This window comes from Drosophila ananassae, chromosome XR, assembly GCF_017639315.1.
Source record: "Drosophila ananassae strain 14024-0371.13 chromosome XR, ASM1763931v2, whole genome shotgun sequence".
Lineage (NCBI taxonomy): Eukaryota > Metazoa > Arthropoda > Insecta > Diptera > Drosophilidae > Drosophila > Drosophila ananassae.
The window spans coordinates 21,360,032-21,384,695 of record NC_057932.1 but is presented as its reverse complement, the minus strand read 5'-3'; the positions used below and the strand labels follow the sequence as shown (position 1 = coordinate 21,384,695).

At 49.4% G+C, this 24,664-nt stretch overlaps 1 protein-coding gene and 1 long non-coding RNA gene across 9 annotated transcripts; one reads left to right on the top strand and one right to left on the bottom strand.

Moving 5' to 3' along the window:
- Positions 1 to 616: 616 nt before the first annotated feature.
- LOC26513717 lies at positions 617 to 19,447 on the bottom strand. 4 transcript variants are annotated; one of them, XR_006507801.1, is made up of 8 exons: positions 19,369 to 19,447; positions 18,611 to 18,757; positions 2,168 to 2,388; positions 1,893 to 2,108; positions 1,452 to 1,649; positions 1,281 to 1,392; positions 956 to 1,211; positions 617 to 842 (listed from the first exon to the last, which is right to left on the bottom strand). It is a non-coding gene; the product is annotated as an uncharacterized LOC26513717 (long non-coding RNA). The 4 variants fall into 4 exon arrangements; XR_006507802.1 differs by lacking the exons at positions 18,611 to 18,757; positions 19,369 to 19,447 and adding an exon at positions 7,588 to 7,602; XR_004310305.2 differs by lacking the exons at positions 18,611 to 18,757; positions 19,369 to 19,447 and having other exon boundaries at positions 2,168 to 2,465.
- On the top strand, positions 3,217 to 24,663 carry LOC6501950 (nostrin). Of its 5 annotated transcripts, none has more exons than XM_032452465.2 (6): positions 3,217 to 3,985; positions 10,189 to 10,491; positions 21,863 to 21,948; positions 22,006 to 22,231; positions 22,289 to 23,038; positions 23,095 to 24,663. In XM_032452465.2, the coding sequence occupies exons 1-6, from the start codon at positions 3,959 to 3,961 to the stop codon at positions 23,968 to 23,970; spliced, it is 2,268 nt and encodes a 755-aa protein (XP_032308356.1). In that variant the 5' UTR covers positions 3,217 to 3,958; the 3' UTR covers positions 23,971 to 24,663. The 5 variants fall into 5 exon arrangements, with proteins under 5 accessions (XP_032308356.1, XP_032308357.1, XP_044573485.1 ...); XM_044717550.1 differs by having other exon boundaries at positions 3,219 to 3,357; XM_032452464.2 differs by lacking the exons at positions 3,217 to 3,985; positions 10,189 to 10,491 and adding exons at positions 14,852 to 15,082; positions 20,166 to 21,767.
- Position 24,664: the final 1 nt, after the last annotated feature.

Sequence of the window (24,664 nt, the reverse complement as noted above, 5' to 3'; positions counted from 1 at the left end):
GATTTCGACGATCTTTGGGTGCATTTCGACTAATTTTGGGGCGCTGATTCCGAAAATGTACGCCGTTGCCAGATCGGTTGAGAAATGGCCGAGATATGAGCTTTTGAAAAATGTGTACCTTCTATAGCTTATATCTTGGCCATTCCTGGTCCGATCTGGCATCGCCATGCAATTTTGGAATCAGGACTCGGATGTCCTTCAAACTGTATCATTAGTTTTTCGATTTCACAATAGAAAATTTTTTGATCGAAATAAGTTGAAATCTCGAAATTTTTTTGCATAGTTCGCTTAAAGCGGTTCCGAAGAATCGTTTAAGACCACTCCCGTCCAAATCGGACGGTAAATGGCAGAGTTTTAATGGACATGAAAAGTTAATCCTCTGCAGCAGCATTTCTTTTATAGTCGCCCGACGCTAGAAGCGCTTGGGAATTATAAAACCATGGGGGCGACAGCGCAGCCGAAGGCGCGAAATTCCAATTTGTCGGAGACCCTATCTCGGCCATTTCTCAGCCGATTTCGATGCGGAATGTCTCAAACGAAATATATTGAGCCCAATAATGAATTAAGATGCAAAAATGGCCATTTGGCGTTATCGCCACTTGGATTTTGGCCAAAATTTTAGATACAAGTTTTTATTAAGATAAGCCCACAAAATAATTTCTTTTTGAAGTTAAGCCTTTGCATTTCTACTTAAATGATTCCCGCCCCAATGTGGTCCATGTTAAATCTGTGCCTTCTGCTGGCCGCGACTCTGCTTCGAATTCCTTCCCTTTTTTGAAAGCGGTGCGGCCATGTGACGATTCTCAAGCTGCTCCGACGGCCAGTCCAGTCACTTCACGCCACTGAAACAAAAGAAAGGGAATATTACAGGCAAATTCAACGAAAAGAATTAAATAAATATGTGTGTGGATAGGAACAATCATCCGTTCTTTCCCGAATCCCACAGAATACGTACTCAAATTTGTATAGAAAGCCCGCTACTACCGCCAGTTCTGTTCCGTCCGCCAACCAGTAGCCTTTTGAGCTCCATCCGCTGTTGCTTGCCTAGCTTGTTTGCGATCTGGTCCCTTAGTCAAGGGAAAGCCTTAGCGACTGCAGCTCCTCCTCCTTCGATTGGTTTCCGGCGTGCAGCATGCCACTCTTAATGTGGTGCTCAGAATGGGAATCCGGATCCTTGGCCGAATCTGTCCCTTCAGCAATCTAAGCTTCCTCTAAAGCGTTTTGGATATATAAAGTTTGTTAAAATATGCAAAAATCTCATAATAAATATATTGATTTACCTTTATTGGCTCCTTTCTTTGCCTATGGTCCGCCCTCTAGATTGGTGTACTTGACCGACGTATTTCTGAACTAAGCAGGGTGGCTCTTGTGTTCGCTGGTGTCCAAAATTGGCTGAAAAAAGAAATAAGAGATATCTATAGATTTTCGAGCAGGATTCACAAAAAACTTACTTTAATATGGCCTCATTATTGTTCGTCTAGTACCAAAACACATTCAGCCGGTCTCCCCGTCGACTTGGTGTGGTAATCGCACAGGTTCGTTCATGTTCGCGACCAATTACGATGAGCTTGACGCCTTTCTCCGTCGTCAGCCGTATCCTGTTCTACTGTCTTCTTCACCATCTCCTGTTCTTTTTGCTTACAATGACGCTGTTTAACCAGCGTTGAATCCAGAGTTGGTGAAACAAACAAAAAAAAAGTGTTCATAGACACGGAAGTTTCTGAGCGTTTTGCAAGTCGGCATAGAGATGAGCAATCGTCAGTGGGATGATAAAAATATCGATAAGTTGCGTATCGATAGTTACTATCAGCGTTTACCAACACACTTTATATTCCACCTCTATGCTTTGCGATAGTTACTATCGGCTTTTACCAATGCACATTATGTCCTACCTCTAGCACGCGCTTTTAGTTCTGCAGATTGTATGAGGTGCTCCGCTTCAGTTGATTATTTACTAATGCCTCAAACTGTGCCATGGCATTGGTCTCCCAAAGATCCATTAAGAACCTTGCTTAGTCCATCCCATTCCCAATCAATGTCATCCAACAAGTCTGCCTTTTTTACGTCCACCTTGCCAACCGCCATTCATTGCCAGCTTCTTTCTATGGCTGAAAATAGAAAAACAAGGTTATTATAGATTTAAGAGAAGGATTTACAACAAATTTACTCGAAGTGATATGACTTAATCCTTCCACCAAAACACATTAGGCCGGTGTTCATCGTCGACTTAGCGAGGATGGCGTAAAGGATCGGCACCCTGGTCGTGCGTTTAGTCCCCGATTACGATGAAGATGGCTGGGTGGCCTAGCTTGACAAGGTTATCCATTATCCTCGTGTGAAGCAGTTCTGTAAAGCGTTCTTTATTCGCCACTTTTATACTGTTTTTTTCTACAATAAATATATGGTTTAAGCATCGTAAATTGATTTAAAAGAAAGCACGCGCTTAGAGATGAGGGATTCAGCTAGGGATGAGCAAGTCAGCTAGTATCGATAACACATTGAAATATCGATATACATAGAGATTTTTTTATCGATAGTTACAATAATCGTTTTCTAATACACTTAATCGACCACCTCTGACACGTGTTTATCGTTTTCCAACACTTAATAATAAGTGCGGTAAATTTAAAAAATATACCTCTCTTAATATGTTTTACCTTGCGCTATTAATTTTAACTGGTACTGCCGGATAAGAAAAATCAATATAATGAAGTAAACCCAAACAGTTAGATTTTGTAACTAGACGCCGATACAGACATGGAATTGGACCATTTTCCTGGCGTAAATCCTAGAAAAATTTGATTTAAAAAACTACAGAATGATCGTTGGTTGCCTCTAGTTGAATTTTAAATTGCAGATTGCGCTGGAAAGGTAGTGCCAGTAACTCGGCTTCTTCAAGAACAATTTTTTATTACTGGACGCAGTCCTGGATCGCCAAATTAGGCCCCAATCGAAGGGAGCGAACGTTTTCTAACCAAATTTGCTGCAAGATAGCCTTTGCTGTAAGATACTGTTGCTGTGAACTTGCTGCTTTGGCAAAAAGAAAACCTCGTCGCGAGGGGAGATCAACGAGCTGGCGTACTGTGGACGGAGAGCGTTTAGAAAGCGGCATCGCTGAGCGGTGTCGTGGAGCTTCTATCGTGGAGCGGCGAGCGTAGAGCGTAGAGCGGCAATCGTCAAGCTCCCCGATGTTCAGATACAAAAGCCAGATTCAGATAGCGATTCAGTTAGCGGCCCAAACTCAAAGTGGTCGGTTCGGCGCGCGCAGTGCTTTTGAAGCTCACTCTCCTACCAATTATTTCGCGATCTACACTTTTGTTTTTGTGCTATTATTTTTGTTAGTGCCAGAGCGAAAAAGTAAATGAATGCCACTAAGCTTAGTATCTAATGACTGGGCCTTTAAGTATTTCCAGCCCGGTATCTGCCGAGTCCGTACCGAGTGGTATCTGTATCTGTATCTGCATCAGTGTCCGTGCATGTATCTGAATGTTGGGCTGTGTGCATCTGCCTGCGGTGGCGAGTGTTACAGTTGTCGCACGTAATAGCGCAGTTACGCCTCAGAAAGCAGCCCGAAAAAGCTGAAGGCACCGAGATACAAAAGTATCTGAGGCACTCTTCATGCGTGACGCTCGTCCGTTGGGTGTGTGTCTGCCTGGTGTGTCCCGTCTACTGGGTACTGTGTACTGTGTACGGTGTACTATGCATGTGTGTTTGTTTGGTCCGGCTTAGCTAACAAATTGGTTAGATAAATTAAGCAAAACTATAAAAAATCTGCGAGTTTCGCGAAATCGAAACGGCAGCGTCGAAACTGAAAGTAAACAGCGCCGCGGAAAGTCCGCGCTCAATCCCGTAAATGTTTGCTTTTTAAACCGACTCGAATATATCCAAATATTGATCGTCCATCATCGGCTGCACCATTATAGACCGTGTTATCTCGTAGTGGCTTTCGCTACGAAACATGTCACAATTCCGCGATAATTCATGGGTGAGTTGCGATCGAGTCCCTCGACGGGGTTCGGTCTGTCGCAGAGCACAGTAAGCCAAGAAGCCTGACACACTTATCATCGACTAACTGCACCGCAGAGTATCCGCTGGATGCACGCACTCTATCTGCACTAACATCTGCCACAGAAGCTGCCACAGTTTCCTCACACTTTGCACAACCTCTAACACACCTCCTCTCGTCACTCCACAGACTTAATTGGTCCAAATCGTTAATTAACCCGTGTCGCCAGCTATAACCCGATTCGATTGGCCCATTGCCCATTGCCCATTGCCCGTTGCCCCTTGCATCTCTCGGATGACCCGATTTTCGAATTTTCGCAACTCGCCAGTGCAATTCGTGGATGGGGCAAGCACTGTCATCCTAAAGTACAGGGCCCGGCCTCAATGTTGCAATGTAGCTCTGCCCTGGGCGGTCGGGTTTGGCACTTTAAGCTATCAGTTTCCAACTCAATCTAAGTTATCTCCGTGTATGTAATGGGGCCGCGATATTGAGATCTGCGGATTCTGCGAGGGAGCTTGCAGCGCCAAAACTTCGCTTTATTAACGCAACGAACAGGTCACAACGGGGTCGAGGTCGTTGGAACAACCTAATCAAATTTCTCCGCTAATCTACAGCAGTTTCAGTGTTGAGCTTTAAATTTTTTCGAATGCAAAGGTACAAGCGAAAATCGAACAGTTTTTGAATAAATTAGCGATAAAGAAAAGTTCAAAATTTTGAATGCAACACCACGGCTCCAACTGGGTCGGTTATAGAAATCGTTTCCAACAACTGTGTGGTATTTGTGGATCGCAAGGTAGATTCAACCAACCAGAGATATATTTCCATGTTATTTATCTCAAGAAGCCCCAAAAATAAGCTATCCTTCCAAAGGGAATAAGGACCCCCTTCGTTCCAAAAAAACTATCAAACTATCAACTATTTCGGTTTAGAGATTGTGATGGAGAATGATGGAGAATAGTTCTCCGATTGTTTTAAGGCATTCCACGTCAAGATCTGATCGCTATGAGAAAAGTTATACCCTTCTTTGGGGACACAAAGCACCCCACATGGGCGTTTTCTCCATTTGAAACTCAGGTCCATTCAGGAAACTCCAATTAAATCTATCGAAATGGAGGTTATGAGATTGTGATGGATTCTTTTCGTCCAAGATTAGGCTTTCCGCTTTAAGGATCTTAGACCCCTTGGTGGGGGTACAAGCTGCCTTCCGGACATAAGGCCCCTCCTCTCGACTGAATTTGTGCTCGCATTCGCATGTCATGAGTGCGTTATCGGGGCGATAATCGCTTAATGATCCATTAAAATGTGCCAGCTTTTTGGCGCTTCGTGATAAGGTCTCCGGCTGGGTCCCAGCCGCTTCTCCCGGCACTGCTGCACTTCTCCACCCGCAAATAAGAGACACGAATGTCCAGAAACCTGTTGGCCGGCGCAGCCGATTGCGCAAAAGTCGGCTCTGACGTCGCTGGGCGATTATCTTGTGGCCGAAATTGGGTTTGGGCCCGGCTCTCTGCCGAGGCCGCAAGATGCGCAGGTGCAGCTGCAGATGCTGATGCAGATGCAGATGCAGTCTGCTTCCTGGTGCCAGCCGACTCCCAAGCGCCAAGTTCAATTGCGGAAAACCGTCGAGGAGCCATTGGCCATGGCCCCTCGAAAAAAGCGAAATAAAAACCGCCACAATGGTCATCAGCAACTTTCACTCAATGTGACGATGACGATGACGATGACGCCGACGCTGCTGGATGGCTGCGCATTTTGTCATCGTTTTTCATGTGGGAAAATCTGTGGCCAAAAAAGTGGCTAAAAAAAGTGGCTAAAAAGTAAAAACACATTAGGCGATGTGGAAGTTGTGTGGGGATTTTCGTGGAAGCTGCGTCTGCCCATTTCGGGCGGGCATTGCAAAATAGTTTTCTCAACAACTCGCTGGAGGAGCCCGCTCATGACAATGAACTTTTAATTACCCGGAGACTCGTTTCGCAGAGACGGCGGGCAGGCCCACAAAGGAGAAAGAAAGACTGCGAAGAGTGGGAGGGAGCTCATTCAAATGGGGTTCGCGGAAGGAAACTCCAGCGAGCTTCGAAGGAGGAAAGCCACTTTCAGGGGTCCGTGATCATATGCAATTTGGTGGCTGGCCAATTATCTGGGAAGCCATCGCCTCATTGTGCAGGCAGTTTCTGGTTTTCGGCCCCAAAAGCCCTCCCCTTTCGGCCAGATTAGATTTCAATTGAAGATTGACTTCGTGATTTTGGAAATGGAAACTGGTTGGCAAAGTTATGAGCCAGTCAGTAATCGGACTGCAGTTGCATGATTAGATTTCGGCCAGCGACGGCGACACTTTCGCTGCTCTAGGAGGCTTGGGAGGTGGTCATTGGAGCCCTCGAAGATCAGCGGTTTCTAGTTTTCTAGTGACCAGGAAGCACGACCTTCCACTCCCAATTGGCCAGAATCCAGAGCTCCCAGCCAGCTCATGAGACACTTTCTTTCGCTAGTTGCCCTGCCTCTGTGGAGCAAAGCCCTCAACTCCCTGGCCGGCTTATATAAGCCAGCCAACTACTCGACCAGCCAAGTATCTTGCCGTCGAGCGAACAGATACATCTGCTACTGCTGCAGTACTGCTGGCGAAATACGAGTGTGGAGATAAATGAAATTTTGCGACAATTAAACAGTGAAAGTCGCTAAAATGGATCGCGGTGGCATTAGCCATTAGCCATTAGCCCGACTTGTTATTATAGTTGCTCTTTTTTACGGTTTATTTATTTTGTTTTCGCGGCTGCCTGTTGATGCGAAAGATTTTTTAATTCACATTGTATGCACACACATATGCACACCCAGTCCTAGCCAGCTAATAAAGCTGAAAAGAAAACCCGCTCGAGAAATATGGCCAGAAAGATAGGCCACTTTTTACCATATTTGTTCGCGGTTGTCGTTTCCATCTTCGGAGCCAGAGACTTTTCGCGCCAGAGACTCTGACCTTCAGCTGGGTGCACTTGATTTTGGGCAGGGCCCAGAGGTCTCAGCGCCGTTCGGTTCCAGTGCCAGTGCCAGTTCCAGCCAAGTCACGTCCAATGCTAGGTGTATCTGGGTATGTGGAGCAGCATTAACGGTAATTGATTTTCGGCTCAGACTGTGACCGAGCCGGGGAACCAAAGCAGACCAGCGAACGAAAACAAACATCAAATTGGTAACAAAAACGTGCTGAGACCACGGCTCTGACCTCATTACGGAGTCCGCGGAGCAGACGCCAAGCCGAGCCGGCCACTGTGCCGGAGGCAACGGCAAGTGTATCTGGCAGATACTCAGACAATGGGTCGCCGATCTCGGGGAAAAGGCAGAAACGTTCTCGTTTCTCGCCAGTTGGAAAGTATTCAAATGCCTCAATGGAGTCGCTGTTTTCCTTTCTCCGCTCCACAATTGGTAGTCTGCCATTCGATGACGATTTGCAGGTGAAATCCATGTTATTCTGAGCGAAAAGGCAGCAGTTTCTATTCGAATGTCTCTCACCGGGGGATATATAGGTTTAGCCACTGAACTCTGCCTTCCGATCCCAGCCATATACCTTTGTATGAACTATTGTCTTGTTGACTCACCTGGGCCTTCCTCAATCCAGCTGCTTCCGCGACCATTTTCGCCCAGTGCTTTCACCTTTGACGGCTTCTCCCACACAAGGCACTCTGCTGAAAATATTCACATCCGATCCGACACTGTCATTATCCGCCCATTCCACCCATTCTGGAGTTCGAATGACTTCAAATGTACGAGCCATAGATAAGGGGCCTACGTGAATGGAAAAAGTTGTTTGGAGATACCCAATAAATGGCAGATAAGGTTGCTCCGCCATGGGTGTTCCGTGTGTCATCAAGAGCTAGTAGCCCGTGGCCCGTTGGGCGTGGCTAGTCACTATCGCCCCCTAAGTTCGCGGCACTGACCTATACTTGGTGGCAGAACTCCCACTCCCGATTGCTTGGCCCCAAGTTGGCAGTCTTTGGCACAAAGGCAGCGGAATGCCTTCTGATAAGGCGATCTGCGATTCCGCAGAGGTCCGATAAGTTCTGGCCAAAATGCCACGCCAAATTAGTCAGCCAGCCAAAACAAAAGATTGCACGGCTGATGGAGTAAACAAACAGCGAGTGGGAAATACGACCATAAAGTGGCGCAATTCGGGCGGAGAGAAGCGATGTCCTCGACAAGGAGTTCTGAGTCGTGTCTCATGAGTCCACTCGTAATTGGGGTGCCCCACGGTGCGTATGGGTGATTACTACCAGTCGGTCGATCTGGTGGCTGCTCGAGTCGTTCTCCTTGGGCCACTGCTGTCCGAGAGTTCGCTGAACTTGAGTCGGATCTGTAGCAAAACAACACGACTGCATTGGGCTTTGTAGATTTGTAGATTGGGCGGGTCCAGGGCCAGAAGGCCAGGGGCTACCCAGATGGGTGGGTCTAATCCATTCCGCCGAACGCTTCCTGCAGAAGCGTCACTCTTCGATTCCAGTGTCAGACGAGCTATTAGCTGGCATTGTGGCTGCTCTGTGGAGCGTGTAACGAAATGCGAATTGAGTGCATCACAGCTGGGAGGGGGCAGCTTCGCAAGTTACAGAGGCTATCTTTTCCAGTTTAGAAACATGGAGAAACAGCTCCAGTTCGAGCTCGGTTTCAAAAGTCTGGGCCAGTTCCCAGTTCCCATTTCCCAGTGGCCTATCCCCCCACATTTTGGTTCCAGTTCTGGAACAGTTGGGCAACCTTCCGGCTCATAAAGCTCACAAATATGATTCCGCCTTGCGTCAGTGCCAGCAGGGTTGCCTGTGTTGCCTTGAGTTCAAAGTCATTCCCACAGGGAGGCCCACTTCAATCAATGAATGATTGAGTCTCACGTAAATCATGCACACAATCGCAGAAGAGCTTGCGAGGTCTACCTGCCCCCTGCACTCGTGAGAGGGCCTGCCGTTTCTCCCAGTGTACCTTGACTGGTTCGACTTGTTCTACGCGAACATGTGAACTTTCTTTCGGCAATTGCGGCAACGAGAACCGAGTTTTCCAGTTTTCAGCCAACTGGCTGCTGGCCCACTTCAGGCAGAAGCACTCTGAAGCACGAGCTCTGGGGTCCAGTATAGTATAGTTTAGTATAGTATGGTATGGTATGGTATGGTACTGGCACAGTGTGCGAGTGAGAGGCCACGGGGCGTATGCGCAATGTTGGTGGAGCAATTGCCGGTGATTTGTTGTTGCAATTGAACACTTGGCAATGCCAGCCGCAAGTGCGCAGTAAGTGCACTGGGAGAAACCTATTTTATGTGGCATTTAATAGGCATTATGAATATGTTATGGAGACACGCCCAAACTATTCGATTGGGCTTTAGGGGCACTCTCCGGTGCAAGGCTTACACACAAATGGAGGGCTTACAGACCCCTTCTATGGTCTTTCAGTGCTTTTCTCGCAGTGCATCATTTATTTACTGTCATTACCTGCTACTTAGTTCATTGGTTTTATCTACAGGCACTGACTTGGCTGCGGTCGCCTCGGTCATGTGTCTATATATAGAAAAAAACAGGCCTGGGTAGACTCCGACAGCGCCTTGAATCATCCGCAGGCCGGCACCTGGGCTCACCTGGCCCGTTTTCAGCCGCGAAGCCATTTTCCGCTCTGCCGGAAGTTGGCAAGCCATAGCCATGGACTCCATGAGCCGCCACACTGCCAATAGAAAGTGAACAGGCCCAGGCCGAGCCCTCCCGCCCTCCGCCCTCCGCCACTCATTCGCCCCCGCTCCCCTTCATCCGCGTAAGGGTATGGCTCCGCTAATTGAAGCAGAGCCCCTTAAAAAATAATTATTTGCTTTGTGATGCATAAATTGGAGACCTGAAATGGCAAACGTAGGTGGTAATCGCTTGGAGATAAATGGCTGTCGGCTGTTTGTCGCACGAGGAGCGTTTGCTGATGACTTCATGCTCGTAGAACCTCTTCTGAACCTTCCTTCTAAGCGCATTTATAACCTGCTCTGCTTGAACTACTAACATTAACTACTCATTAGCGATTAGCACTAGTTATTTGTGACACTACTTAGCAAGTAATCTCAACATAATTTTAATAATTCCCTCTGAGCACTACTGGCCCCCGCCCCCACCGCCACCCAATCCCCTGCGCTGTCTCTTCCTCTATATATACGTACCTATATCTCTCTCCCCTCTCCGGAGAAAAGCTCGCGAACGCGCGATCCTACGGCGTGCTGAAGTCCCTGCGCTGCTCCGCCCGGTTCGCCAGAGCCAAGTCCAAGTCGGCGGTGAACCTCAACGCCCACCTGAAGAAGCGGCAGAAGCCGGACGAGCAGGAGGCGGGCAGTCAGCAGGACCAGAAGAGTCAGAAGGGCCAAAGGGACGAGAGGCGCAATCTGCGCCAGAGCCTCAGCGAGGATCAGCCGATCTACGCGAACTTGGACGAGGTCCTGCCGATCAAGCTAGAACTAGAGGCCGCAGCAGAGGATGCTCTAATGGGTAACGCTCAGGTAAGTCCCCCGAACACCCGAGCATCAGTGTCCGCATCCGAACCTGTTCCAGGCTCCACATTTGTGTATCCGTCGCATCCCATCCACCGATCCACCGATCCACCGATCCACCGATCCGCAACAACGCCACCAATAACGAACCAAACTAAACAGAATCCATCTAACATGACTTGTGATCCGGTGTCATCAGCCCCATTGGAGCGTTCCGACCATCGAGAGTTTCCATCGAAGTTTAATTTATTATGTGTGTTTCCCTTTACTGTGCCACGCCCCCTCGCCTTCACCCCGTCACCCTATCACCCTCTCACCTTGCCACCTGCTCACCTTGTCACCCCCATAGCCCCACTTTCGTGTGTGAATTGGTTCTGATTGTTAAACCAGTTTACCTGTCGGCGTTTAGCAAGATTTCGCTAATAAACAAACATACTATTGCCGTGGAGAACGACAGATACTGGTAACAAGCATTTGAGAGTAATCTTCCAAGTAAATTCCACAAAAACAGAAGCCAGCAATTGTCCAAGACATTTATGAAACAATTCGGAGAAAACCTCAAGATTAGTCACGTAGAGTATCTGATAGGACGATACTTGTCTGAGCTACGATAGTCAGAATTGTTTGCTAATTACATCAAAACAATGTAAGATCGGCAGTCATGAAAATCTATATATATAAAAGAACAACGTGTTTTATGTTACACATCTTATAAATCAAGAACGGAAGAACAGATTTGAGTGAAAATTGGTAGGGAGGTAGCTTAGAGCCAGGAGAAGGACATAGGATACTTTTTGTCCCGTTCGACAGCGTTCCTCCCTTTCCTCCCTGGCCCATACTTTTTTATTTAGGCAGACAGCTAAGAAGAAAATGTCAAATCAGTTACAAACGAAGTCAAATTCATAGTCAGGCTCTCAAATTTAACAACGAACCAAAAAGATTGTGTTGCGCTGAAATCAATATTAAAACTATTTCTATTAAATAAATAATTAACAAGTGGATTGAAGTGAAGTGAAGTTTAATTAATAATGCCGCGACCAAGACGGTCGAATCTTTCCCGACGAAGCCGTAATGCAAGAACAATACAAAATATTGCATATGAAAGGACTGAAGAAGAACGAGAAATTGCACGTGAACAGCGCCGCAATAGTATGGCTCGACTTCGTGCTTCTCAAATAGATTTCAATTTGCGACGCAGATATTTAGCTGATTTGAATCGAGCTGCGTTTCGATACGATTGCAGCAATGATTACAGCTTGCATCCTAGCGTTTGCATTGGGCAAATGGACGTTGTTTGCGAGTATTGTGGTGCATTAAAGTTTTCCGGAGAAACGCCTGGATTATGCTGCGTTAATGGTAAAGTGAAATTGCCAGTGTTGACTCCGCCACAAGAGCCATTGTATTCATTGCTTTGCGGCGAAACACAAGAATCACGCCACTTTCTTGCAAATACTCGAAAATACAATAGTTGTTTCCAAATGACGTCATTTGGGGCAGACATTATCGAAGAAGGAGGTTTTAATCCGACATTTAAGGTATTTATTTTTGTACTTACATAGAATGTAGTTAAAGAATCTGGTTTTTATTTTGTAGATAGAAACGAGCGGTTTAATATCATTTCCAAATAATTTCTGTAATTTTGTCTCATCAAAAGACGAACTTATCAACAATGTATTTCCAAATATTATTTCTAACTACAAAAATAATGAATGGTTGAGTGAGCGAGCAATTTTAGCGGCTAAGAATAAAGATGTAGATGACCTGAACTACATAATTCAAAATAAGATCATTGGAACAATGCATTCATTCAAATCTATTGACTGCGTCACAAATGAAGATGAAGCCACCAACTATCCAATTGAATTTTTAAACTCTTTGGACGTGCCTGGCTTACCACCGCACAATTTACGCCTAAAGGTTGGCTCCGTAGTAATCATGCTTCGAAACATAAACCAACCAAAACTGTGCAACGGTACGCGTTTGGTGGTTAGTAAATTGATGAACAATGTATGTAATTTACGCTACGATAATGATAGGAAAATTCAAAGGTGAGGAAGTTCTCATTCCGAGGATCCCGATGATCCCAACCGATATGCCGTTTGAATTTAAAAGACTTCAATTTCCGATACGTCTTGCATTTGCCATGACAATCAACAAATCACAAGGCCAATCCTTAAAAGTTTGTGGTTTAAATCTAGAACATTCATGTTTTTCCCATGGTCAATTATACGTGGCATGTTCACGGGTCGGAAGACCATCTGCGTTGTTTGTTTTTGCGCCTGATAATAAAACAAAAAATGTCGTGTATCACAAGGTGCTTAAGTGAAGAGCAACCTATGTACTAAAATACAGAAATAATAATGAATGATTAAGGAGGAGAAACAAAGAATATTGTATACCCACAAGTATTACAGAATTTAATTAATTTGAAAATTATTCTTTTTTGTTTGACTTATTTTTTATGCGTGCAACAACAATATGCCACAGCGAAACGTGGCAGGGTACTGCTAGTAATGAATAAATTAGCAAGTCTAAGTTCCAAGTCATCACTAAAAAATGTATTTAAAAAGAGGCCTAGAGGCAGCTGAAATGAAATGTAAAATAAAATGTAGTTACAACTTCTGGTTGGAAACTTGGCTAGTACACGGCCATGGCGGCCATTTTGGCAGCCATGTTGGTGGCGGCATCGGCTAAAAGCTTTTCCTTTTGAAAACTAAGTAAAAAAACGTTACTGACTTTATATTCTTCTTCCGAGGTGATGGATGTATTACTAACTATGTTATTAGTGGTGTTGGTTTGCTTTAAACATAGACCCATTCCCTATTCTTCCACCTGTCTCGTCCGCCCGACTTAACCTTTGACTAATTCATGTGAAAATCTTTTCCCAATCTCTGTCGCCCGCAGGTAAGCGCAACGGTTACTTCTTGAAATATTATTTTTGCAACGTCCCAGACCAGACCAGTCCAGACCAGACCAACCATCCACCATTCGAATGACAAGTAAGTCTGTTTCAGCTCTCAGTCACTCAGATACCCGCCGAGGAATCTCATAAATGCCAGAACGCTGGCTAATTCAAATCTTCAAGCGCCGAAAAAGTGCTCGTTACCAGAAACCCGCTGTACGGGTTCCGAGCCCGCGAATGTCGGTCAAGCGGCAAGTGCAACAGCAGTTCGTGTGAACGGTTTCCTCCGATTCCGATTATAATAACGTAACCTGCCCATCCCTTGCCACCGCCTCCGTGCCGCATAAATCTGCAACGCGACTAGGCGCAAGCGCATCGTTATGAGGCACTCAAAAAAATACTCTCCTTCTAAGCCAAATCCATTCTGTAACGACGGTGTTCATGGATCGCAAAATCAACATTTCAGCCAGCCAGATACTAACAAATTTTGTCGAGTGTAGAGCTGCGATTATGCAACCGGGAACCCGACGACACAACGATCCGGCTATCCGGCAATCCGAAGATCCGACCATAATACCGGTACTTGTCAACGGCAGACTCGCCAGAGGCGACGTCTCCGCCACTCAGCACGTGCATTATGCTGCTTAAATTTATTTTATCACTCGGCAGAGGCTGATGGGGCACAGTCGATGGGGCACAGTGAAGCCCCCGTGCGGCTGGACGCAGACTTGGAGGCACAGACTTGGATACAAATTGGAGAACATCTACTCGAGGAAATGGATTATGGGAGAAAAATCAAAGCTCCGGAAGGAAGATTCTCTTCAGATGAAGTAATTGTAAGGATTTTTGGCTAAGGGGCTTAGACCTTTACAGGATCTGGGTCAAGGACCTACTCGACTACCAATTTGACAAAGTATTTCAAGGATTCTGTTCAGAGACACTTCGAGGAGGTTTTCATGACTCGCCACTCTTGACACGCCGACCTCTCCGAGTTACTTTCCTCTCTAATTTCAGCCAGTTATCGATCGGCCGCTTAATTAATAAATAATGCCTCCTCCCAATTAGGCCTCACTGTGCAACGGTATATTGGCAGGCCAATCAAAGAGTACCGCTTTGCATGCTGCGCAGCCGCCAGCGCTGGTACCGTAAGACGAACGACGTTAGGCGCCGCAGCCCCCATTCAAATATTTGGCCTACGCGTTGACAAGCGGCAGAGAAGCAAAAACAACAGTGCTGCAACAAGATGGGGCAGCCGGCCTGGGGGAATGGGCCAAGAAAGGCAGGGGGTCTGCGGCATCCAGTTGCAGCATCCAGTTTGCGGCGTCTCAGCTCACCTGCGCTGGCGCGGCGAGCTCTGGGAGCTCCCCTTTCGGTCTCTCTGCTCCACTGCCGTATTCTCTCTGCTGCACTCTCTCGCTCCCAGTGTTGCTGCCGCTGCCGCAACGTTCTGGCAGAGCCCCCGGCGTAGCAGAGCGGTTAGTCTGCTGCCGCGTGTTGGGGACGTCGCAACTCGTCGACGTCGCTGCTCCTGCGTTGTTCTAAATTTAGTCGCCAACGCCGACGTCGCGCGTAAATGTAAATGTCGCCGCTGCCGACCAGAGGCACCAGCACCCGCAACAGCAACAGCAACAGCAACAAAAACAATAACAATAACAATAATAAGAGGCGCTCTCATAATTACATATTTATTCATTTTCGGTAATTTTTGCACCAGTTCGGATAGATACGTTCTGTGTTTGCATAACCGCAGAACAAAAGTATCTAATTGCCTTTTTTTTCGAGTGGCCGTGTGTGTGTGAAGTACGATATGTGCGAAGTAGCAACAACAGCGGCACCTGAGTGCAGTGGATCGTTTTTTGATTGATTTCATTTGGAATTGAGTGAGAAGCGCTTTCGTGTGACTTTCGAAGTGATGGGGCCCTAGGAGTGTGGAGGGCAGGCGCTGCTCCGCCAAAAGACACCGCCAGAGCAGTCGCCTCCTGCAGAGATGCAACCACGAGCTATAAATGTATCTGACGCAAGTGCACTCAGAAGAGTGTAGTTTGTTGCGCCTTTGGCTGCTGCTATCCGCTTCGGCGACCTTGTGGCATTTTCCAAAACTAGCCCAAGTTTGTCGGATGACAAACGAGCAGCGCATCTGTCAGATGGCCGAAAGTATCTTTCATCTTGTTCTCCGACTGCACCGACTGAGGAGGCGCTGCAGCGCCCCAGAGCAGAGTCTTCTTCCAAAATCTGTGCCTAGCATCTTGAAAATGTGCCAATTATTTCTGTTTCTGTACGATTCCCAAATAGAACACAATAAAAGCTGAATCTGGCCGCTACGCATCTAGGCGCCCCTACACAGATACCCTGGGCGTGTGTGGGTATCCGACGCCTGTACCTGTGCCTGTATTTATAGACTCTCTATGGGCTGTTTACATGGATGTTCGCTGCTGATGGCAGGTCTTTGGTAGGCCTGCGATTAGCATAATTATTTATGGCCGGCAATTGTTTGGCTCTTCGCATAACTTAGTTGCTGAATACCTGTTAACCGTTACGAGTCGAAGTCGAAGTTGAAGTTGAAGTTGAAGTTGAAGTTGAAGTTGAAGGTACAGGGAAGCCCCAGTAGTTCCACCGACCTTTCGGGGATGGATTAGAAGATCTCTTCTAAGATACACACTTCAGGACTTGTAGCCAATAACCATTTGATTTCGTTTGATGGGACATTTCATGAATCTATCTAGTATCTAGTATCTAGTATCTAGAAACACTCTGCGAAGACCTCACTGTTCTATTCGTTCTGAAACGAGGCAATACTTAACCCAACAAATTCCAAATACGAGACAATAAAAAGAAACAAAGCATAAGCCCAAATGACCGAATGTCGAATAAAAATAAATGCAGCCGCTTCTTGGCCGCGTCTTCAAGGGGACTCCTCTGATCCCCCTCCTCCTCCGCTACGGATTCTCCGTGCCCTTTCGAAAGACAAACGCATTTCTAACAAGATTGACAGACTCGCTCAGGGCCAGCAGCGCCGAATGGATGCCGTCTAACGGCCAGCGCCGAGGCTTTCAGCCAGAATGTGGAGGAAACAAAGCCACTGGCAGCAGAGCCCAAATGCCTTTATATTCGGGCCCCTGTCCATTGTTGCTCGGCTGCACCATGCCCGCCGTGTCAATGACATTTACAGAGAGTTGATTGGGGCGGCACTCCGTAGCGGGTTAATTGTGTTAGGCCCTGCCCCTGCCTGGGGAGCTGCACCAGCCTCGCAGTGCTGGCTTTTTGCAGGGAAGCGCTCCGAAGCTGCACCATTAGGAGTAGGCCTCTAATGTGGGGGCGGGTTTTCAATTAACCAAGGTCTTGGGGGTCAAATACTCTGTTTTCGTGCCCCAAAGAAGGTTCGTGGACACTGAAATGTATCTCGGAGTAGAAGAAGATGCTCTCATCTTTAATCTTGCTTAGTTTCCCAGATCGTGGCGATTACGTGGCAGATTCTGCCACCTGAGAAACCGCAAAGATAGGGCGGAATTTCACCAAGCTGCTTATCGTTCACTGTAATCCGTGTATCTGAGAAATGCTGCTTATCTGAGGCTGTATCTCGCGATCCGCCCGAGTCTAGTGCGGATCATTGAAAAAGTGGCTAACGCTGGTACTTCGCAGCAAAAAGGTATCTCTCCGGCCGCGATGGCATTCGAGAAATGCGGGGAAAGCACGAGAGCTCTACTGAATAATTCGCCCATTAGGAGAATCATTTTTGCATTCGGGTCCCAGACCTGGCGCATTGGCGCAACATCCCGCGATAAGTTGAGAAAATATTTGCGTAAGTGGAATAGAATGGAGGGCGACGAGGCACGTTCGTTATTTCTGTTCAGTATTCCGCCTTATATACTCTTTATTTTTGGCCTGCTCCGGGGGATCAAGAGATCGAGAGATCAGCCGATCCCACACGACGTGTTAAGGGCAGGAGGGCAGGTCTGGCCGTGTTTTTGGCAACGTTTTGTTTATTTTCCGGGGCATTATTCGAGATAATGCGCATCATATCGTGGATCTAGATTCTAGACTAATTCCGGGCAATCAGTTACGACAACCACCCGCTACAAGATCCCATCTATGTACGACCATGACTCTACTACTCTCTACTCATATCACTCCATGGAAACGGGGATCTCTGCGACTCCGAAGGGGACACTTTTTAGTGGAAATGGGTATCCCATGAATGGTTTACTCTGTCCAGGTGTTCGCACCTCGGGTTTGTAGGAATAGGGCAGTACCAGGCAACCAAAGGGCCGGCAGGTGTCTGCCACAATCTGATACATTCGATACAAAATGAAACCGCTCCCAGTTTATGTTCTAATAGCTATAAAGCGGAAGGCTCGTCCAACTGCCAGTCAGTTGACCGTCGCGGAACTTCGAGTGCAAGTCGATTCCATCCGCCAGCGAGGACATGAGCCAGTACAAGGCCAAAATCCAGTCGGCGCTCCCGAAAATGGTTGGGCGACATGGGAACCTCGGCGTGGATCCTCTTGAATCTTGATCCACGGCCTTGAACTTGTGCAATCACAGAAGCAGTCGCCGGAGGCTCCTCGCTGGCATATTGGCGATTAATTCCTTTTATTAATCATAAATCGCCGTAATGGGGGGAGGGGCTGGCAGAGGCGGGACTGGAATTGTCGGTGGCTGCAATTGCAGGGCTATTTATAGGGCCTGCCCCGGACCCACGGGCAGCACCAGGCCCAGACTCGTTGTTGGCTGTTTTCGGCCCTCCACCGGCCATAATTTATGTTATTTGACCTTGGCATGGACATTGGTAATTGGAGGTTTCATGCGTTTGGTCCTCCAGTGCCTCCTGCCCTTAAATAGTCTGGATAGCCTGCTACTTTGATAGCTCGTGTTATAGAACAGGGTACTGGACTGAGCTTCTAAGTCACTGCTAAGTCCCCTCATTAGTTGAATTGTCTTTTGACTTGCCACACACTCCACTGGATCCACTTGATCCACTTGATCCACTCATCCATACCCACTCCGTCCAACTCCAGCCCCCTGACGGCCTGGAACGTGACTTATCCGCCGGAGCGGAGTGGAATGATTAACCCCTTGAGCCCCGGCACCTTGTTTGCATTCGTTTACCCTTGTTTCGCGGTGCATCTTCTGCTTCTGCTTCTGCTTCTGCTGGGCCTCTCCACGAAGCAAATGCTATTAGCCCCAGCAACAAACAAGTGCAAAGTGTAATTAAATTGCTTTACTTACTACGGTTTCGCACGTCGGCCGTTTGAATCGCGGCGAGTGCAACGGAGGCAACCCAGATACATCCACGCCAGGCTGCACGAGTGGGTACAGTGGGGGTTCGGTGTCCCAGTGTTTACTTGCCAGGGGATAGCTTGTCCGGTCCAGTTGCTGCAAAAACGTAAATATTGATTTTGTTAACGAGGCCTCGATATGCCTGCCAGTAAAAGGCAGCTGTTTTAAGACTGCATTTTAAAGCTGCATCTTCGCGTCCAGGCCCACTGTGCCTGGGCCTGAGCAGAACGCTCGCAAAGCTCGGGCTTACATCACAATACAGTTACAGCAACTGGGGCTTAATGAGCTCCATTGACGACTGCCGCTTGTCGCCAGCTCTGCGCCGCCACCTCCGCCCTCCGCTGCGCCAGCGGCAGCTCCAATCGGAGTTGGGCAGAGTTATATGCACAGATGTAGTTAGAAAATATGATTTGCTCGGGGAGCTCTGGGAAATAAAAACAATTTGCATTTCACCCGAGCGGGAGGGGAAGGGCTGGGGGCTCAGAACTCGCGGGGAATCACTATTAGCGGGCTTAACTCGAAAGTAAACAGTTCATAAATAAAATATTAGTCTAATTACCAGCACGGAGGATCGGGAAGAGTAGAAAGATCCGTCTTGCGGAGAAGCGAGCAGAGCTAGTACAGTGGAGCCCGCGAATTAATGTAAAGGTTCAAATTGTGTCACTAGCCAAGTCTCCAAAGAGAGCGGCCAACGCAGCGCTACCTACCTATGCCCCCGGCCGCCACTGTCCCCTATACTGGGGACTGCGTTCCTAGACCCATCAATCGGTTCTATCTGTGCTTCGCCTTCAGCTGCGCCTCAATAAACAAACTGCACCGTTTTGTAATCACTACCTGCTCCGAAAGTGGAGCAGAGGACACAGAGACGGGGAGAGCGGCGCGCTCTGCGAGAGAGCTGTGGTGTGGGGAGTTGAGTGAGCGGGACCGAAGGTGGAGACTTTTCCCTTGCACCTTTCTTGAATAGTGCCCCACCCCCCTTTTCTTACGCTTTGTTTGTTTGTTTTTCTAAGCCTTTATTTAGGTGAACAGCGGCCTAGCGTCGGCCGCTTAAGCAGTCTACTTAGTTAACGGGGATAGAGGTGCATCGTGGGAGCTACCCCCATGGGAGGGTCGGACAGCTAACAAATGTAGGTGGCCGGGGGCAACCCTCCTCGAATTTCAATCTTAAGCTATTAATAGCCGCAAGAACGAAACTGCGACTTACCTAGAAACGCGTTTACTCCATATTTGATAATCCAAGTGCCTTTCACCATTTTCCTATCAATTGTGTCCTTTTGAAAGAGAAAGAGGACGAACAGCATCCCTTCCAGTGGGGCTCCCCATTTCACCAAACCCCTGGAGTAGCGGTTCATATTTTCGCTCTTCTTGTGCTGCCTTGGTTGTTGTCTTGGCTACTCCGCGAGAGTCATCACACACACACACGCTCACACGCTCACACGCACAAAGCGCATAAATTGCAATGTAGTGTTATGTTATTTTGCTGACGTCATAATTAATCCAACAGCCGACCATGAACCACCTGCGGGTGCACAAGTTTAAGCTGGGCGGCAAAGACAGCGCCGCCATGGCCGATCTTCCCCAGGCGGACACTGCCCAAAACAACAACAACAACTGCAACAACAACAACAATGGACCCAAAGGATTTCTGGGCCGGATAAAACGGTACTCGGTGCTGGGAAACAAGCTGGGACGCCGCCACCTCGGCAGCGTGAACCTGAATAGTGGCGGAAACGCTGCCGGTGGGGAGTCGCCAGGCAAGCAGCACACCGGGAGCTACAACATGACCGGAAGCCACTCGGAGGACCATCGCCTCGAAATCGGGGCTCCCGTCCTGATATCCACCACCACGCTGGACACAGACCGCTTCGATGTCACCGAGGCGAGACTGAAGCAAATCGGGGGCGGGATAGCCCAGACTTCCAGCGTGGTGAGGACCTTGACGCCGCGCAGCTCGGATGAGGACGAGTTCGTGGACGCCAGGAGCACGCCACAGGACATGATGAAGGAGGATGAGCACTGTGAGTCCGTGGAGGACACTCCGTACGAGGAGGAGCAAAAGAAAGCCGAGCCCGAACCGGAGAAGCAAGAAAACTTCGAAACGCCCACACACCAGGCGGAGGAACCGAAGGAGCTGCCGCCGACTCCTTGCCAGTCGCCGCCCCTGTCCCCAGTCGTGGAACCGCCCATGAGGAAGCCCCGCATCGCCAGGCAGCACATGCAGTCGCAGTCTGTCCAGAACCTGCACCGCACCGAGCTGAAGGTCTACCTGCACAAGTCCAACTCCATGGCCCTCAACATGAACGTCACTGCTCCGGCACACCTGGGCCCGGACCTGAATCTGCCCGAGCTGCCGGAACTGTACGGAACCAGCGAGCTCAGCCTGGCTGCGAGCGATAACAAGGAGAACGTGCCTGCTGGGAAGCCCACCTTTGAGAGATCGCCTATTCCGAATGGCGGGTTCCTGGCGCAGCAGCCGCACTTCAAGAGCCTGGACTCGTTCCAGCTGAACTCGAAGGTCAACTCCCAGCGCAGCTCGCGGCAGAGCTCCCACCAAAGCCTGGCCAGCAGCAGCCAGGACGAGTTCGACTTCGACCTGAAGTCCGTCAGCTACCAGAGCTTGAATGCGCAGAACCTGTTCGTCTCGATCGACGAGCTGCAGGAGCTGACGCGGCAGATCAACGAGACGGAGGACTTCAGCCGGGAGATCGACCTGGAGTACTGCACCCACCGGGACCAGCTGCGGCCCAACGAGCGGAGGATCACCCTCCTCAAGAACAAGAACCAAACGCTGATCAACTTCAGCCACAACAAAGAGAAGCTCCGGAAGGGCTGGTACGGCATGAAGCACTGGCTGGGCGAGGAGAGCTCCAGGATCAAGGAGGCTGTGCGCCAGCAGACGCCGCTCAAGCGACTGGCACAGTCCCGGAGCAACCTCAACCAGTCCGCGCCCGAGCCCGGCCGGCAGTCGATGTCGCCGGAGCGGAGTCGCCGGGACGTCACCGAGAGCTGCGAGGATGTCACGGAGCGCACCGAAATGGAGTCATCCATGTCGCAGCGGAACAGCGAGGAGGACCTGTCGCCGCATGCCAAGCGGTTCAAGGATGAGGTACAGGAGTTGGTCTGGGAGGGCAAAGGATAGCGGGCAGGATAATCTCTTTGGCTCTGTCTTGTTTTCTAAAGTTCCTATCTTTCCTTCCACAGGGACAGAATGGCTTCGAGGAACTGCGGCGATACGTCAAGCAGGGTGGCGACTTCAGCAAGGAGCTCATTTTCGTCCTCCAGGAAAGGTAAGTGGGTCCTCTAGAACCAACTTCATGGCGTAATTCTTCCGGTTGATCCTGCAGAGCCGACTCGGAGCTGATCTACTCAAAGTCGCTGTCCAAGCTGGCCAACAAACTGAACAAGGCTGGAAGGGAGATCCCCGGAAGCGTGGCGGACGCCTGGCGGGGCGTGGCCACGGAGATGGAGAGCCGCAGCGACATCCACAGGCAGCTGGCCGCCTCGCTCACGGATGAGCTGGTGAAGCCGCTGAAGAGCGTGGTGGAAGGACACCACAAGGCCCGCAAGGCGGTGAGTTCTCCTTTCCCTTCAATTTCTTCCCCCGATCCTGACGATCTTCCCTTCCAGGTGGAGAGCAATGTCGACAAGGCCGCTCGCGTCCTGGGCGAGTGGCGGGCTAGCGAGGCGAAGGCGAAGAAGGCCTCCCACACGGCCGCCCGGGAGAACGAGAAGCTGCAGGACGCGATGCTGGACGTGCGCATCCAAAAGTCGCCCTCCATCGCCCTCCTGCACCAAGGACCCAACAAGCAGGCTGCGGAGAAGGAGCTCAAGTCCGCCGAGAAGGACTGCGTGAAGCTGGACAACAAGCGCAAAAAGGCGGAGGAGGCGGTGAAGCGGGCCGACGTCGAGTACTACACCCTGTGCGTCCGGGCGGAGCGCGCCCGCGTTGACTGGGAGATGGCAGTCCTGCGAGGATCCGCCCAGCTGCAGAGCAGCGAGCAACAGCGTCTGGGCAACATGCACAACTTCGCCCAGCAGTACGCCCGCCTCATCGCCGACATGAACCCGATCCTCGGCGGGCTGAGCGCCCGACTGCAGCCCCAGCTGGAGGCCTGCAACGTGGCCAAGGACATGCAGGTGGTGCGCAACATCCGCCGCAACTCGGAGGGCCCCAGCGAGCAGCTCCTGCCTGACTTCTACTGCGAGCACACTACTCTGGCCATGAACCGGGAGCGGCGCAAGCACGCCCTCATCAAGCTCCTCCAGCTAGTCAAGACGGATCTGGAGCGGGAGCGCCGCTCCAGGGACGGGCTGAGGGGCCTGTCGCAGTCGCTGAACAACCAGGAGCACCAGAACATTACTGACAAGCTTTACCACGTGAGTTCCTGGTGGTTCTTCATCCTTCCACTCTTTCTATTTGTATTCTTTGGCAGATCCGATCCATGCTGACTTATCTGGAGGGCGCCCGCCTCAAGCTGCACTCTGCCCTCCTGGAACTGGACCACAAGCCCAGGACCACCCATCCCCTAGCCCAGCACATCCAGATCACCCGGGACCGAACTGGCCTGCAACAGAGCATCCTGAAGGTGCCCAACTGGCTGAAGAACAACGACAAGTCGCAGCAGCAGCACTCGGCCGGATTCCTTGCCCATGACGTCACGGATATAAACGCCGAGGAGGACCACCAGTTGCCGGAGGACAACTGCTCCCATCTGCACAGCACCAACACCAGCAACGGGTCCTGCACGGACATCAGCTCCGTGGTCAAGCAGTTCAGCCGCAGCAAGAGCAACATAGAGACGAACTTCACCAGCCAGCCAAAAATAATCTCGACGACGAACGCCGCCGTGGCGTCTTCTGTGAAGTCCAAGACCCTGTCGAACCAGCAGGACATCCAGCAGGCTCACCACCACCACCTGGGGGGCAGCGATCGCGGCCAGGCGGACGGCGGCTCCAACCAGCAGGACTCGGACTTTGACGAGTTTAGTTCGCAGGACGAGGATGAGTGTCTGGAGAAGCAGCCGCTGCCGCAGCCTGCAAAGCCGCTTCAGCCACTCCAGACGCAGCAACAGCACTTCTACCAGAACGCTCAGGACCTGCAGAAGAGCTCGCAGCCGGATGGCAACGGTCCTGTCCTGGGGCGCTGCAAGGCCCTCTACAGCTACACCCCGAAACTCTACGACGAGCTGGAACTGAGTCCTGGCGACATCATCGAGGTCCACGCCAAGCAGGACGACGGCTGGTGGCTGGGAGCGCTGCGCAACCACATCGGGATCTTCCCGGCCACGTACGTGGAAGAGTGCGCCTGAGTCCTGCCAGCCAGCCCTTGTCCTAGCTGTAGTTAAGTGCGAATGTGTGTGTGTGAAGTGGATCGATGTGGGGAGCTAGACGCATACCATATACGGCATTATATCCTTAAAATCCCTTGAAATCCAAGCAATATCTAATATCTTAACGGGAGAGTCCCGGTGCCGGCCAGAATGAACGCTTTGGAAAACGGGATAGGCACTCAATAACTCATTTTCGAAACCGATCCTGAAAACGAATCTATTGAAGTGCTTATTCAGCTCTTTTGAACCCCAAGGAAGCAGGAAATACTTCGTTTGTGTCCTGTTGAGTGTCCTTTGCTCCAGAAATGAACGTATTGCCGCTGTTTCTCCGAACAAGCCAAAGAAAGGATACGCATTTTAATACTTGACAAGAATTGAATCACTTCCGCAGACAGCTCCCCCAGTCGATCCTCCTGGTGTGTTATACTTAGTGATCCTGCCCCTGACAAGCTGCTGAATCCAGGACAGGCATTTGGCGTTAACTGTACGACTGTACTGTAACTGTAACTGCGTAAAGATTGTATTTAGTGTCCTTTTTTTTTTGAATTTTTTTTACTACGATTAAAGTATGCTAGAGCCCAGCTGAGTCATCTACCATTTATTGATCCTGCACACTATCCTTAGCCGTCGTCAATAAAACGAAGTACTTGTTATTACATTATTACATCACTAC